Source organism: Cinclus cinclus, chromosome 4, assembly GCF_963662255.1.
Source record: "Cinclus cinclus chromosome 4, bCinCin1.1, whole genome shotgun sequence".
Taxonomy (NCBI): domain Eukaryota; kingdom Metazoa; phylum Chordata; class Aves; order Passeriformes; family Cinclidae; genus Cinclus; species Cinclus cinclus.
The window spans coordinates 39182314-39196321 of NC_085049.1; the positions used below are offsets into that span (position 1 = coordinate 39182314).

Here is a 14008-nt window from a genome sequence, read left to right on the forward strand (position 1 = left end):
AAGTGTTTCCTTCTGCTACAATCCTGTCATTATAGCCAAGAGTGCCACTGACCAGTGTTTTTCTTTTTAATGCAGTGTGCCATCTGGCAAGGGATTGAAGGTACAAAGGATGTATGCCATGTGCACACATGACTGTAATAAAAAAATGGCAAGAATAGCGTTTGAGGCCAGGGTGCCTGTTTTATCAGTTTTGAAAGATGTGAAGGGTGTGAAATGGCTTCAAGAAAAAATATGTACTTGACAGAAAACATAGCATCACCTCCTGTCCTTTTGAAACAATGTGTTCACCAAATGTCAATGTACTATTTTACACTTGGGGAGAAAAAAACAAGCAAACAGATAAGCCTTGCTTCCAGACACACCGGGAGAACAAAAATTGCCTCCCTTCAAGTCACCTCATCTTTCTATCACCCTGTTCTGTTTATTTGTTTACCTGGAAGACCAGTGGGAAGATAGTGGCAGAAATGCAGCATAAGGTTTCCATTGAAGTGATGGCAGCAGGGCTGGAATGGAGTTTAGGGAGGAGAGCCCAGTTGCTTCCTGGCCCCATTAGTAACACTGCCATTCTTGCAGTGCAGGGTCTCTCAGTAGTAATGAACATGACAGCTTCAGGATTATACGCTGTGCCTTTCATACCTTTTGAAAGGAAATGATGTCTGTGCTGTGCAGTCTCCTTCATTATGACAGAAAATCAGTCATACTGTTTTACGAAAGGATAAAAGACATGAATCCCATCTTTTTATCCTTTTTCTTTTCTTTTTTTTTTTGAGACGTGAACTTCTATCGCCTGGCTCTCTGAAGAGAATCATTAGAACAAAAAGAACTAGTCAAGCAATACCATTTGTGTTTACTCTATTTTAGCATGTGTCCTTGTTAACATAAAATAGCATACTAATGTATTCTTTGCAGCTGGAGGAAGGGTGGCTGGATGATGAAAGGAATGAATTCTTAGAGGAGTTGAACTTGGAAATGTTGGAAGAGCAGCATAATGAAGCGATGCAGTATGCAACCAATGAGGTGGAGCAGGTAGGACCACTACTAAACATATAATTTGAAATTTTTCAAGGTATACCTTTTTATTAATGTAGAATGAAACAGTGAGCTGTAAAATGGAGTCAAAGGCTTTGATAGAGCTCTCCCTCCAAATGCTGTGATCTCCAGCACACTGTATGAAAGGAAAATAACAATACATGCTTTGGCCCAGTATGTCAAGTTAACGAACAATTTAAGAGGGTGTGATAAGTGCAGATTTCTTCTCTTCTCTGAACTCTCAGAATAATACTGCTTCCCTTCATTAATTCTGAAGTGTTTGGGATTTATGATGTTATACTTCATGTCAATTTTTATTAAACTGGGGCTAATAACACCAAGGTCATGGGTTCAATCCCCATACAAGGGATTGAACTTCAGAGTTGGACTTGATGATCCTTTTGGGATGATTTCCAACTCAGAATATTCTGTGAATCTGTGAATGTCAGTGTAGCACCGGAGCTCAGAGATGAGCTAGGTGCCCCTCTTGTTGTATGCATGCAGTGTATGAGCCAGCCTTGCACCAGAGCTTGCAAAACAAGATGGAAGAGGTGTTTAAATAAACAACAGGTGTTTTGTTAATGTGAGTGTATTTTTCTTACACCAACAGCGCACAGCTCAGCATTTGTTTTGTTAATGGAGACAAATAAACTATTGTTAGCATAGTCTCACCTTGCTACTGTCCTGACTTTCACCTGCCCGTATGTTCTGTAGGCTGTGTTACTGTGGCTAATATACCATTCAGTTTCATCAAGGGGTCTTCTCAGATGTTTGTTGTTGTGAAAGGTGCAAGTACCCACTCCTGGATCAGGTGATCTGCCAGTATGCACACCTGTGTGGAGCCAAAGAAATAAAATTCAACTTCTCCTGGCTTCTGGATTTATGCAGCTGGGGAGAAATTGGTTTTCCACCCACAGAAGTTTGTGACTTAATTTTTTTTTTTCCCAATTCTGAATTGCTCAGAGAGCCTGAGGCATTTTTCTTTGAAGTGACTAAAGGGAGAAAGACTATGAGAGGCTACTCTTTTCTGGAAACCAGGAAGCTTCTTTGACTTCAAATGCCTCAATGCTTCGTCCACACTGGCGTGCCTGAATGTATATTTAGTCTGCTTCCTCCTGACCTCCCCTCCAGTCTTGACACTGGGTCATTGAGTAGGTGATAGCTCATATTAAAGCTGTTCCCTGTATATCAATGAAATATTCATTGGGACAGAGACACTAACAGAATAATTAAGTCAATTATCTGAACTATGATAGATCAAATTACAAATATTTGATCTTATACACATTTAATTATTTACACAAAGGGGAATGACTCCAGGGTTGGTGGGAAGGGAGCCTTACAACAGGATTTTTACTTGCCTTTTAATTGTGACTCTTTTCTAGTCAGTGAACAATGCCTCAATTTCCCACCATAAATGTGCTAACTGCTGCACAGCCAGCTACTTTCAGCTCATACATGGCATCTTTTTTATTGTTTTTAACCAATTTTATCTTGGATACCAAATATTTCCTATCAGAAAAAACACTTGCTCTTTGCAAAACAATTTTGCTTGCATGGTGACACATGATTTTCACACAAAACCCCAGTTCTGGTACAAATTCTTGAACAAGTCTATCTATGAACTCCTACTGGGCATTCACATTACGTGTTGGGTCCTCTGAAATCACTTTACAATTGTGACCTTCCACTGCAAATTGTTGTCAAGCTTTGGTTGTGGATAGTGTTAATTAGTAAATTAGTGACATTCTGAATGATATTCTGTGATGTGCTTTCACAGAACCCATTGAAATTGTTTATTCCCCGTTGGAAACTTTTGCCAAGCTTTTTCTTTCTTCTTCTTTTTTTTTTTTTCCATATTGAGATTTTATACTACTGTAAATACTACACTGGAAAAAAATTGTGGTCACTTGTGATCTGTCAGTATCTGACATTGCATTGCTTGAAGTAATTCTAGGACAGCCAGACATTTCTTTGCCCTTCTGATGAGTAATCGAATCAACCAAATGCAGCTTGGTGTGTAATGGGGCATCAGTAATTTGTGACAGCTGCTGTCTCTCTAGACTCTATGTAGTGACCCCTCAAGTCAGAAAACTGGTTCTTTACTCCTTGTTAGGCTGGGAAATCTAGCAGTTTCCTGAGGGGAATCACACCATCCACTGGAGCTATGAAACCATTCTCACTGCAGCTGACAGTGGCCAGTCTGAGTATCTTCAAGCTCCCTAGTTGGTCATGGAAACCAGCTTTGATTTTTGTGAACAAAACTTAGTCCTCTGGCTTCATAATCATCTGTCATCATGAATCTTGAGATCTGCAGGAATGAATACACTCAATCAGAATATCCTTCCAAATACAAGTCTGTTTTACAGAATTCCCATTTAACCTTTAATGTAAGATGTCACAAAAAATTTGGTACAGTTTGTAATAGAAGAGTCAAGTAGATAGTCATATCTTTTCTGTATGTTTTTGACCTACTCTGTAGAATTTAATCAAGAATTGTATCTTCTCTGTACAGAATAGTCCAATAAGCCTCAAGGAAAAATGTAGTTCTCCATTTTTTATAACTCATTGTGTTCCTTTTCCTTTACAACATCATGGTTCATTGTGCAGCAGAGATAATTTTCAGAAGAATACCATACATTTGCCATGCAGAAATTCTTATTGGTATTGTGGAATATATCAGAACCTATTAAGAAGAAGAAAGAATTGGATAAAAAATTATCCTAGTTCAGTCAAAGCTGAAATACAGAGAAAATACCTGGGGGAAAATCTTTTTTTTGAGAGAAGCCTGTTTTAAAAGACCAGCATTATTTGCAGAAGAGCATATTCCCTTTTAGTGAACCACTGAAATAAATTCCAAATTTCCCTCATGGTTTGAGTACCTCATGGTTAGCCTGCCACTGGAGATTCCTCTCCCTGTGACCACTCTCCCTCTCAGTGTCAGGGAGTGTCCAGAGAGCCCAGCTGTGTTTTTTAGAGCCTTCAACTGAATCATACTGCATTCAGACTTGAGTAGCAGTCTGGGTTTTGAGTCCCAGTATATATCAAAAATAGTAAAATAATAGAACGGTGCCTGAATTCCTGCAAGATTAGCAATTTTATAGGCAGGAATTCTTGCTGGAGCTGAAATACAGAATCTTTTGAGGTTCATTTATTGCTTGATTGTACGCACCACTGGGTTTACCTTCTCATTATCGGAGTTCTCACTGCAAAGATGAGGCCTAAGGAGCCCTTTGGTATTTCAAACAGAAGTAATTGTAGAAGAGATTGACAATGTATGTTTGAAAATAAACACATTGTTTGAAGTAGATAACACCAGAAAAAGCAACACACTGAAAATTGTGGATTCTCACTTGTTTTTCAAAAGAGATGTAATGTGGAATTAGGCTTGTTATCTTTCAATATAAAGTTAAAATTATCTCCTTCTGTAAAAGCCTGCTCAGCTTGCACATGTTTAGAAACTCTGGCAAGCATGAAATGTCCAGGACAAAAATGCCAGGGGCTATTTTACTTGAGTCACAATGAATTTTTTTAACGAAGTATATCTCAAAGAACATGCAGTACAATAAATATCTGTATTACTTTTCATTTTCTTAATTGACTTAACTCCAAATGTCCACCTACTGGGGAAAAATGTAATGGGATATGGATGTCTGCTTTAGTTTGAGAAGAATCTGATTGCATAGGCACTTGTTTTTTCCTGAGGAAACCCTGAGTTGCTATCTGACATTCAGATGCCTCTATTATAAACACTTTCATTTCATCAGATCAGTCCCACTCATCTGGTTTCTACTTGACTCAAAAGATGGGCTGTGCTTTGTTTACATCCTTTGTGTGTGCATGTTAATTCCAGATAGTGTGACTTAAGTAGATGGCAGTGTATTATATTCAGTCAGTATAAATCAAATTGAAGTTAAAGAAACAAAGCTTAAATTTTTGATAAAAGTATTGTGGAAAACAAGAGCTACCAGTTCTGAAAGTGTGGATTGCATGGACATCAACTGTAAGGTCTCTTCCCAACACCTATACAAGTAGACCCATTAAGTGTTTTTTTGCAGAAGTTCTCAAATATATGCTTTGGGTGGTGTAGTACCATGCAGAAGACATCAGAGTAAGTATCATGAAGCTCTGCTTCTGTAAGCTGTACAGCTGTGCTAACAGACAAACCACCCCCTTTGGAGTTTTAGTCATATGGATGCAAATTGTGTTCTATCACTCACTCTCAGAGTCAAATAGCAGATCCTGACCCTCATTGTTTGGTCATGTGAATGGAGCCCTGCAGTTGGAATAGGCACCCAGATTCCTGACTGTTCTACTGCACTGCCCTCCTGTTGTTTGGTGGAGCTGTTCTCCCTCCTGTTGATAGTTCAGTATTTTCCAGAGCAGTGAGGTTGGATTGCACATTGCAGTGGCTGGGGTGAAGTGTAAGCTGCCCAGGTTGGAGTCGCTCCTCTGCTGGGGGCTGAGGAGGTCAAGACAAGCTGCAGCAGCTCCTAAGCAGGTGAGAGAAGGGAACAGAATAGCATATGTAGCAGCACTCACCTGCAGGAGGTGAACCAGAAGGATACTAAATTAAACCTAAATCTCCTAAGGTATCTTTTCAGAAATTTTTAGACAGACACTGATTTCTCCTGGTGGTGTGTTTCTTTCAATATTTGCTCTATTCCACTCTTACCCTGAATTGGGGGTGGAGGTTATTTTTGTTTTTCTGACACTAGGCCATTATTTTTTCCTAACAGTTGAAGAAATGAAACCAGATGAAGGGTATGTCTTCGTGAGGTGCACATGAAGAGAGGAGATGACATAGAAGACACATTTTCATCCTGTTTTACTGTTTGTCAAAGTAGATAAGAAGGGAATTATGACAATGGTCTCTTTAAGTTTGTTTCCTTTCACTAGGTGCACTGTACCTTTTTTCTCTCCCGATTATATTGCAGTCATTATACATAATTATGCAATTATACCTCCTAAAAGAGACATGGTGTTTAGTTGGTACTGTGGATAGTTACGTACTTGGTCATATGAATTGCACTCTGAATGATTCTTTGCTTATCTGATTTGAAAAATAAAGTGTCTGTCTCTTCAGAGAGGTATTATCTCACATTCTATGGAATATAAATAGGTTGAGAATATAAATAGGTGAGGTACAATGAGTGGAGTGCTAATCAGCAGTCAAAAAGCTTGACATACCCATGGCTAAGCACTCAGTGTTGTTCCTCGCTTAATATTGAATTTTTTATGTTTTTATTTTTAAGGAACATGAACTCTAACAATGGAAATAAATGAGTTTTCAAAAAGATGATGTTTTCAAAAAGAGGGATGGAATGGACTGAGATCCTTCTGAGCAAAATCCTAGAATCTGAAATGAACGGTTCTTCAGAAAAAAAGCTGCTGAACACAAAAAGTGTAGGAGAAGGCCATGGAGGGTGTAATGGAGCAAACGAAAGTTCACTGTTTAAAAAAAGAAACAGTAGTCTTTTTACACCCTCTGAGGTTGTACTAGTCATTGCTTCATTGGCTGCTTGTTGCTTGTTTGAGGTGATACCAGTACTGAAGCTTTTGCTCAAGCTTGAGAAGATTTCTGTGCCACCAGTTTCTGGCCATAATCCAGAATCAAAAACAGCTCACCATCTGGTGATCGTTATCTTTAAGCATTGCAAAGAGATGGCTTAGCTAGAGAGGGAAATATTTCTTTCTGGACATTAGAAGCTATCTCGCTAGTACTGTAACTCACTCTGCTCAGAATGGAAACCACAGCATGACTCTCAGAAATGTTTGAAAGCTATGAGCAGTAGGACTGCTGCTTAGTGATCTGTTTTAATTCAGCTTAAATCAGATCCCAGCTATTTAAGCAAAACAGAGCTGGAAAATATTCTTCTATAATAAGATCTGCATTTGATAATCCTTTTGGTTTACTCCTTTTTTAGCCAAAGAAACATGAAGAGGAAGATGGCACTACAGACACTGCAACCTCATCATCCAACAATCATGAGAAGGACAGTGGGGTGGGACCTACGGATGAAAGTCTCCGAAATGATGAGAGCTCAGAGCAAGAAAATGCAGCCGAGGAGCAGAACAGTGCTACCCTGCAGAGCAAAAGGGATCAGGGCCACAGCCAGGATACATCAGGCAGTGTTGAGCTCCAGTGCAATGAAAGCTTTGTGTCTGGGGGATACATTGAATCTGATTTTGTAGGAAACCCAGAGGAGGAATGTGAAAGGTTTCGGCAGCTGTTGGAACTGAAGTGCAAGATTCGAAACCATGGGGAGTATGATCTTTATTACTCAAGCAGCATGATAGAATGCAATAGAAGAGAGCAAGACGGAGTAGAGCATGAGCTGCAGCTGCTTAATGAGGAACTGAGGAACATTGAACTCGAATGCCAGAATATTATGCAAGCTCACCGGCTCCAAAAGGTGAGAGATCAGTATGGAGACATTTGGGCTTTACATGATGAAAGTTTCAGGAATTATAACACCAGCATAGATGTACAAAGAGGAAAACTGGATGACATTATGGAGCACCCTGAGAAATCTGATAAGGACAGCTCCAGTGCCTACAACACTGCTGAAAGCTGCAGGAGCACTCCACTGACTGTGGAGCGATCCCCTGATAACTCTCTCCAGAGGGTGATCAGCATAACAAACAGGAAAAACCTGAGGACCACAATTGTTTCCAATCAGTCATCCTCAGGACAAAGCAACAAGGAGACAACCTCAGCCAAAACGAAACCCACTGAGCAAAACAGTGCTGCTGAGAACACAGTACTGGCATCAGAAAGCAGCAAATTCACAGACCAGGATAGGCAAGGCAGTGAGCACATTCCCTATTTATCTCCATATCACAGTTCTTCTTACAGGTACGGGAACATACCTGCTCATGCAAAGCATTATCAAAGCTATATGCAACTGATCCAGCAGAAGTCTGCTGTGGAGTATGCCCAAAGCCAGCTCAGCCTGGTGAGTATGTGCAAAGACTCACAGAAGTGTATGGAACCCAAGATGGAATGGAAAGTGAAAATAAGGAGTGATGGGACGAGGTACATCACAAAGAGACCAGTTCGAGACAGAATCCTGAAGGAACGTGCCTTAAAAATTAAAGAGGAGCGCAGTGGGATGACGACAGATGATGATACAATGAGTGAGATGAAGATGGGTCGCTACTGGAGCAAAGAAGAGCGGAAGCAGCATTTGGTGCGTGCTAAGGAGCAGAGAAGGCGGCGGGAGTTCATGATGAGGAGCAGGCTGGAGTGTCTCAAGGAAAGTCCACAGAGTGGCAGCGAGGGCAAAAAGGAAATCAACATTATTGAACTGAGTCACAAAAAGATGATGAAAAAGAGAAACAAGAAAATCTTGGACAACTGGATGACAATACAAGAACTGATGACACATGGTGCTAAATCCCCAGATGGCACAAGAGTGCACAATGCCTTTTTATCAGTTACTACTGTATGAACACAACTTCTAACAGAGAGTATACTACCAGTTTGGGTAGAGTACAATTGCCTCGTTCAATGTGGCATTTTTATATATTTTGTGACTGTTTATAGTTTGATCTTTTTGTAAGCAAAATGACCTGGTATTTTTCATTTGTTTTTCATATAACAATACCTTCTTTATCTGGCAGTCTTTCTTTATCCTGCAATATATTCATATTATTCATTTGTAGAAAAAAAATAGAAAACTAAAGGAAAAAATTTCTTAACCTAATGCATATCCTGTAACTTAAAATCTGGATTTATTTCTCTAATTTTGCTTTTTCTACTTTATTAACAATACAGTACCAAACCAAAATGCTTTATACTGTATCCTGGGCTTAACCAGTTTTAAAGTTTTACATCTTAGATTGAATCTGTTCATAAAACATATGCCACAACCCATCATATAGATAAGAACTACATTTTTCCAACTACATATTTTACAGTACATTTAATCTGTAAATTGTAATTGTATTTGTCCAAGTAAAGTGTAGGTGGGCAATTCTCCTGTGTTATGTAGTGGCATTGGTCTTGTAGCTGGACAGTATGTGATAATTGTGAAGAAGAAAGAGAAATAAATTATTGCTTATCTTTAAGAAAATAAAAAAGCCAAGCATTGTTTTATTTAGATCGAGAATTTGCCTTTAAGTATAAGCCATTTCACTGTGCATAATATTTACAGCATACAGAAATTTCAAGAACAAAGGACACAATTCCATAGGATATTTCTTATGAATTGGCTTTTAATTTTGCTGAACACATAGAATGAGTGGGTCTTTCTGGTTTGTCCTTACCTGTTGCTATTATTAGCTAATTAAATGATTCATTGATGTATTACTGTGTTGTAAGATGTTAGGTAACTGCCATGAGTCCTCTCTCCCTGGCTGAGCTTGCTATTTGTTCTACACATACAAAACATGAACACAGCATATGCCTAATTTTGAGCCAAATCTCATGCAAGAAAAATTAGCAGTGACATTTTCATAGAATGTGAGTTAAGGAAAAACAGAGAATGAAAAGCAACTAATTGAGTTAAGGGTGTAAAATTATTGTTGAGGAGCATCCAAGTCATTTAAAAGAGCCTCAGTGGGTGCTGGCTGGAGCTCAGAAGCAATGGCAGCTTGCTGTCTGGGTGCTTGATGGGACTCCCTGACTCTCCATGCAGCAGAGGCACCTCCGCTGCCACTGGGGCGTCTTCTGAGCTGCTGCAGCAAGCTGAAATGACTAGACTTGGGTAGTCAGTGGGGCTGAAGACCTGGCTAATAGCTCAATTTTCATTGTCCCTCTGCTTGACTCACAGAAGTTCCTACCTGACTGTAGTGCTTCCCATAGCAGGATGCATGAAGTTGAATAAGGGCACATTATGGTATTTCCAAAATACCGAATTCTGGGAATCATCCATTTGTTTTCTAAACACTTTTGGCATTAGTTGACATTGGCAGTGCTCTTTGCATCTCCTGACATACAAATACTGTGAGAACACTGCTCTCCAAGTGCTTAGGAAAATTATGCGACTGACAGTTCACAGTTTGATAATCAGAAAATTCTCTCTTCAGGACTCAGGGAGACATCATGCTAAACCCTCACTAAACATACAGCTGTTCAGGCTCAATGAAAACCTTCACTGTTTTCTTTTAAAATTAATTTTAAAAACTGTGCAATCCCTGACCAGAAAGGATCACAGTATTGCTTTCAAGGGGCTGGTACCAGATTGTCTCCCCAGGTGAGCCTAGGAATTGTCTTTGACCAACCTAAGTCATCTAGGAAGGTGCACATTCTTCTGGAGACATCAGAGCCCAGAGGTCTGGCTGTTGCCCTTATTGCATTCCAGTAATCACACTTAAACACAGGTCTCCTAATCTGAGTTCAGCTGCTACCAACTCAAGTGTTACATCTTTCCCTTAGACGCAGTACTTACTGATTTTCCTCCATTATTAAATCATGACTCAGAGCTCCCATCAAGCTGGTGTGACACTCATATTCAGAGAACAACATGAATTTTCAGCAAATGTAATATTATTATTTCATCAATGAGAAATAAAAGTAGGAAAATCCATTTCTAGCTAGAGAAACATCCTAACTAGAGGATGGTGAGGTAGGGAGTTCAAGTGGAGGAGAGGAGCTAAGTAATAGATAATAATTAGAGAAACAAATAAAGAATAAACAATATTTATAGTATACTAATAGGCTGTAAATGGAAGTATGTCTAGATCTAGGAAGATCTAGTAAGACAAAAGAGAAAACCAAGAGGTGATACAGAGATACTGATGGTAGCACATGTGATGTGATTTCTAGCTCTGCACATGCCTTCCAGAGCCCAGCCACCTTCTTTTCTTTTTCACCTGCTGAAATACCATGTCCCTACCCAATCCTTAATCTGGTCAGTTTCAAGCAACCCACAGTTTTCTCTCCTTTTTTCTTAACAGTGGTTATTAAGTATAATTTTCCTTTTTTCCTGGGCAGTTTTGGCCAGAAGTATTCCTTTTTGCCTGGTGAAATTCCTTGATCATTCCTGCTAGCATGAAAATAACCAGGCACCCCAGAGCAGGGCTGCAAGGCCACCCAGGGTGATGGCTGAATGGCAGGTGAGTGTTTTACTGTTCACTGCTCTCAGCTGGTTTCTCTGCAGGGCAGTACTCAGCATTGCACTCTCTCATTCCAGCAGTTTTGTATCAGTGAAATCCAATGCTAACATCCCACATGCAGTTTATTCCTGCACATATTTTTTAAAAATGTTGTAATTTTTAATGTGGAAAATAACGTTTTAGCACCAAGGCAAATTAAAACAGAAGGAACAAAATGCTTTTTATGTTGTGATAAATCTTTAAAAACTTGTCTGTTGAGAACTTTTTTCATATGAAGGAACATAAAACTGCTTTCCAACTGGAACAAGACCAGATCTTGTTTAGCAGGATTGCTCTGAGATAAAGGGCAAAAGTCAGTAGCTGTATGGATATGTTACCATGGTCACATCGCTGCTGGGAAAAGACTTAATGTCCCACTCATCCTTCCCCCAACACTGGTACCCAGCTGAGACCAGTGGGAGGTAATTTTTCCTATGAAGCCAAAAAAAGATGGCCTTGTAAAAAGACTTGTGCCACTTGACAACTGTATTGCCAACTGATTTAGGAGCACTGCTCACCATAAGTAAGGTTAAAATCTGTGGGATCCCTGAATCATCCTCCCGATGTAAGTATCCTAGAAGGGAAAAGGGTGTGATCATGACAATAAAATAAATTTGCATCAGATTTATTTTTTTTTAAGAAAGAGACTGGTAACATTATTTGAATTGAACACAAGCAATCAGAGATGAAATCTAGTCTGTGCTTGATACATTGCCCTGTGAGAGGGCACAAGGACCTCACAAGAGATGATACAACAATTTCAGTTTTAGACTTTCTCGACTCACAGGGATTTAATTATTCATTACTATCATGATGTTTGACTTTATTAATTTGTTTCTGTTTAACAAATATTCATTTTCAACCTCCATTTCTTGGTACAAATTACAGAATAGCACCCTTATTTTTCATGACATGGCATTGATGCTAAAATATTTCCTGGTTCAAAATTTCCTGGAATTGCCCCAGGTTCTTAACCTTTAAAGTGCTGATCACAAATGTGTATGTGCTAAGTGCTCTATTAATATCCATTTTATGCATCCACTGCTTTTTCAGAGTATTAAATGAGTGAGGATAAAATGAAGGTTATGGGAGCTGGAATTTGGCTTCAGCAACGCAGAGTAGCTGTCAGAAACCTGGTGGTGTTAGTCTCAGGCCAGGTGGCTAATACCCAGAGGAACAGAAAGAACATTGCAGAGGGATCATGAGCAGGTTTTATTATCTTGAAATGCCTTTGCTCTGAAACATGTTTCTCTGTTTGAAGAAGAGCATTCCAAAGCTTGGATAACAATTGCTGCATTTATAAGACTTGTATAGATTTTGCCCAGATTTTCTGATGTTGTTAATCTTGTTCTAATGTCAGCTACTACATGAAGGATGGAGTGGCTTTGGATGACACCTCTGAGACAAGGTGCAACCTGGGATTTGGGATGCACCTGGCAAGGTAGCAAGCTCAAGTATATAGTCCCTGAGCCCTTCTTGGGAATGAGCAAGTTCCTGTCCTTCTGGGAGAAGAGTCCACCTCTCACTGTCAGAGCCTTCAGCCATGTGCAGCTTTTTCTATTCCTGATGATTAAGGATCTTGGCTTCCCTTGTCTAATTCATCTGGTTCTGAGCCAGGAAAAAAATGGCATTTGTGTAGAGGTTCAGAGCCTCAATAGCTGCAAGGTTAGGAAGTGAAATAACTCTACTGTGAAGATAGCTTAGATGGAGCTCAAAGGAAGAAAGGATTGTCTTGTGCAATCATATACCATCCTGGTTGTGACAGCTATGGGTAGTGGGGCTGAGCTACTGGCATATTGCTTACAACTGATATGAGCTGTAAAATAAATTGTATGTGCTGCTTTTCACAGGCACTAGACCATGGGGAGGGACTGAGTCCTTACTCACTAATTAGTCTCTCTCATGCCAATATTCCTACTGGCAGCTTCTTTCTTCAGTAAATTTACAAGATGTCCCAAAACAAAGATGTCCTTCTGGCATACAAAAATCTATAATTTGACAGTGTCATCCAGGAGATTACAATGTGTTCTGGGATAAAGTCAGGTACCAGGGAAGGGCCGTCAGCAATGTTTCACAAAGATGCTGGCCTCCTTTTCATCCAGACTAGTTCATGGTTTAGGTATCACCTTCCCTTCCCTTCCCTTCCCTTCCCTTCCCTTCCCTTCCCTTCCCTTCCCTTCCCTTCCCTTCCCTTCCCTTCCCTTCCCTTCCCTTCCCTTCCCTTCCCTTCCCTTCCCTTCCCTTCCCTTCCCTTCCCTTCCCTTCCCTTCCCTTCCCTTCCCTTCCCTTCCCTTCCCTTCCCTTCCCTCGTTTCCTCTTTCTTCCGGAAGCAAGACTTGTGAACTTGAAAGGTAATAAATGTTGAAGGGGGGACTTCACTAAAAGAAGCAATTCTTTTCCTCATAGTTCACCTTATCAATGCAAATGGAGGCCTGTGTCTGAATCTAAGTTTTCATCTGTAGTCAATTTAGGTGGTTTGGTTCATTTGGCACATTTCTTATGCCATTTGAAGTTCATTCTACTGAAGTGCTGCAAATGTCTCTGGTGATGGCTCAGTACAGAGTGCATTTTTAAATGTTAGAGGAAAGGGAGACCTTTTAAAACATATGCTCACTTATTTGTGAGACACACATACAAAAATGCATATTAACCCAAATGCTTTTATAATGAAGGGACTTGCTACAAACAGTAAATTATGTTAATCTGTGCATATATAGCATAAAGAAATATTTCACTTACTGTTGAATTTTAAGGACCTCCATTGCCCAAAATTCAAATTGAGAAGTAATACATTGATTCTACTCTTTGATAGATTTTAAACAATTCAGTCCCTATTTTTTCTGCCTTTAGAATGATACTAAACCAGAATTATGCTAAA

At 39.6% G+C, this 14008-nt stretch overlaps 1 protein-coding gene across 2 annotated transcripts in view; it reads left to right on the top strand.

Moving 5' to 3' along the window:
• The window catches only part of PDZRN4 (PDZ domain containing ring finger 4), a 228379-nt gene extending 219896 nt beyond the window's left edge, over nt 1-8483 (top strand). For both annotated transcript variants that reach the window (XM_062491143.1, XM_062491144.1), the window contains 2 exons: nt 910-1026; nt 6957-8483. In XM_062491143.1, coding sequence (XP_062347127.1) covers nt 910-1026; nt 6957-8483 — 1644 coding nt within the window. The remainder of the gene's footprint in view (nt 1-909; nt 1027-6956) is intronic.
• The last annotated feature ends 5525 nt before the right edge of the window (nt 8484-14008 follow it).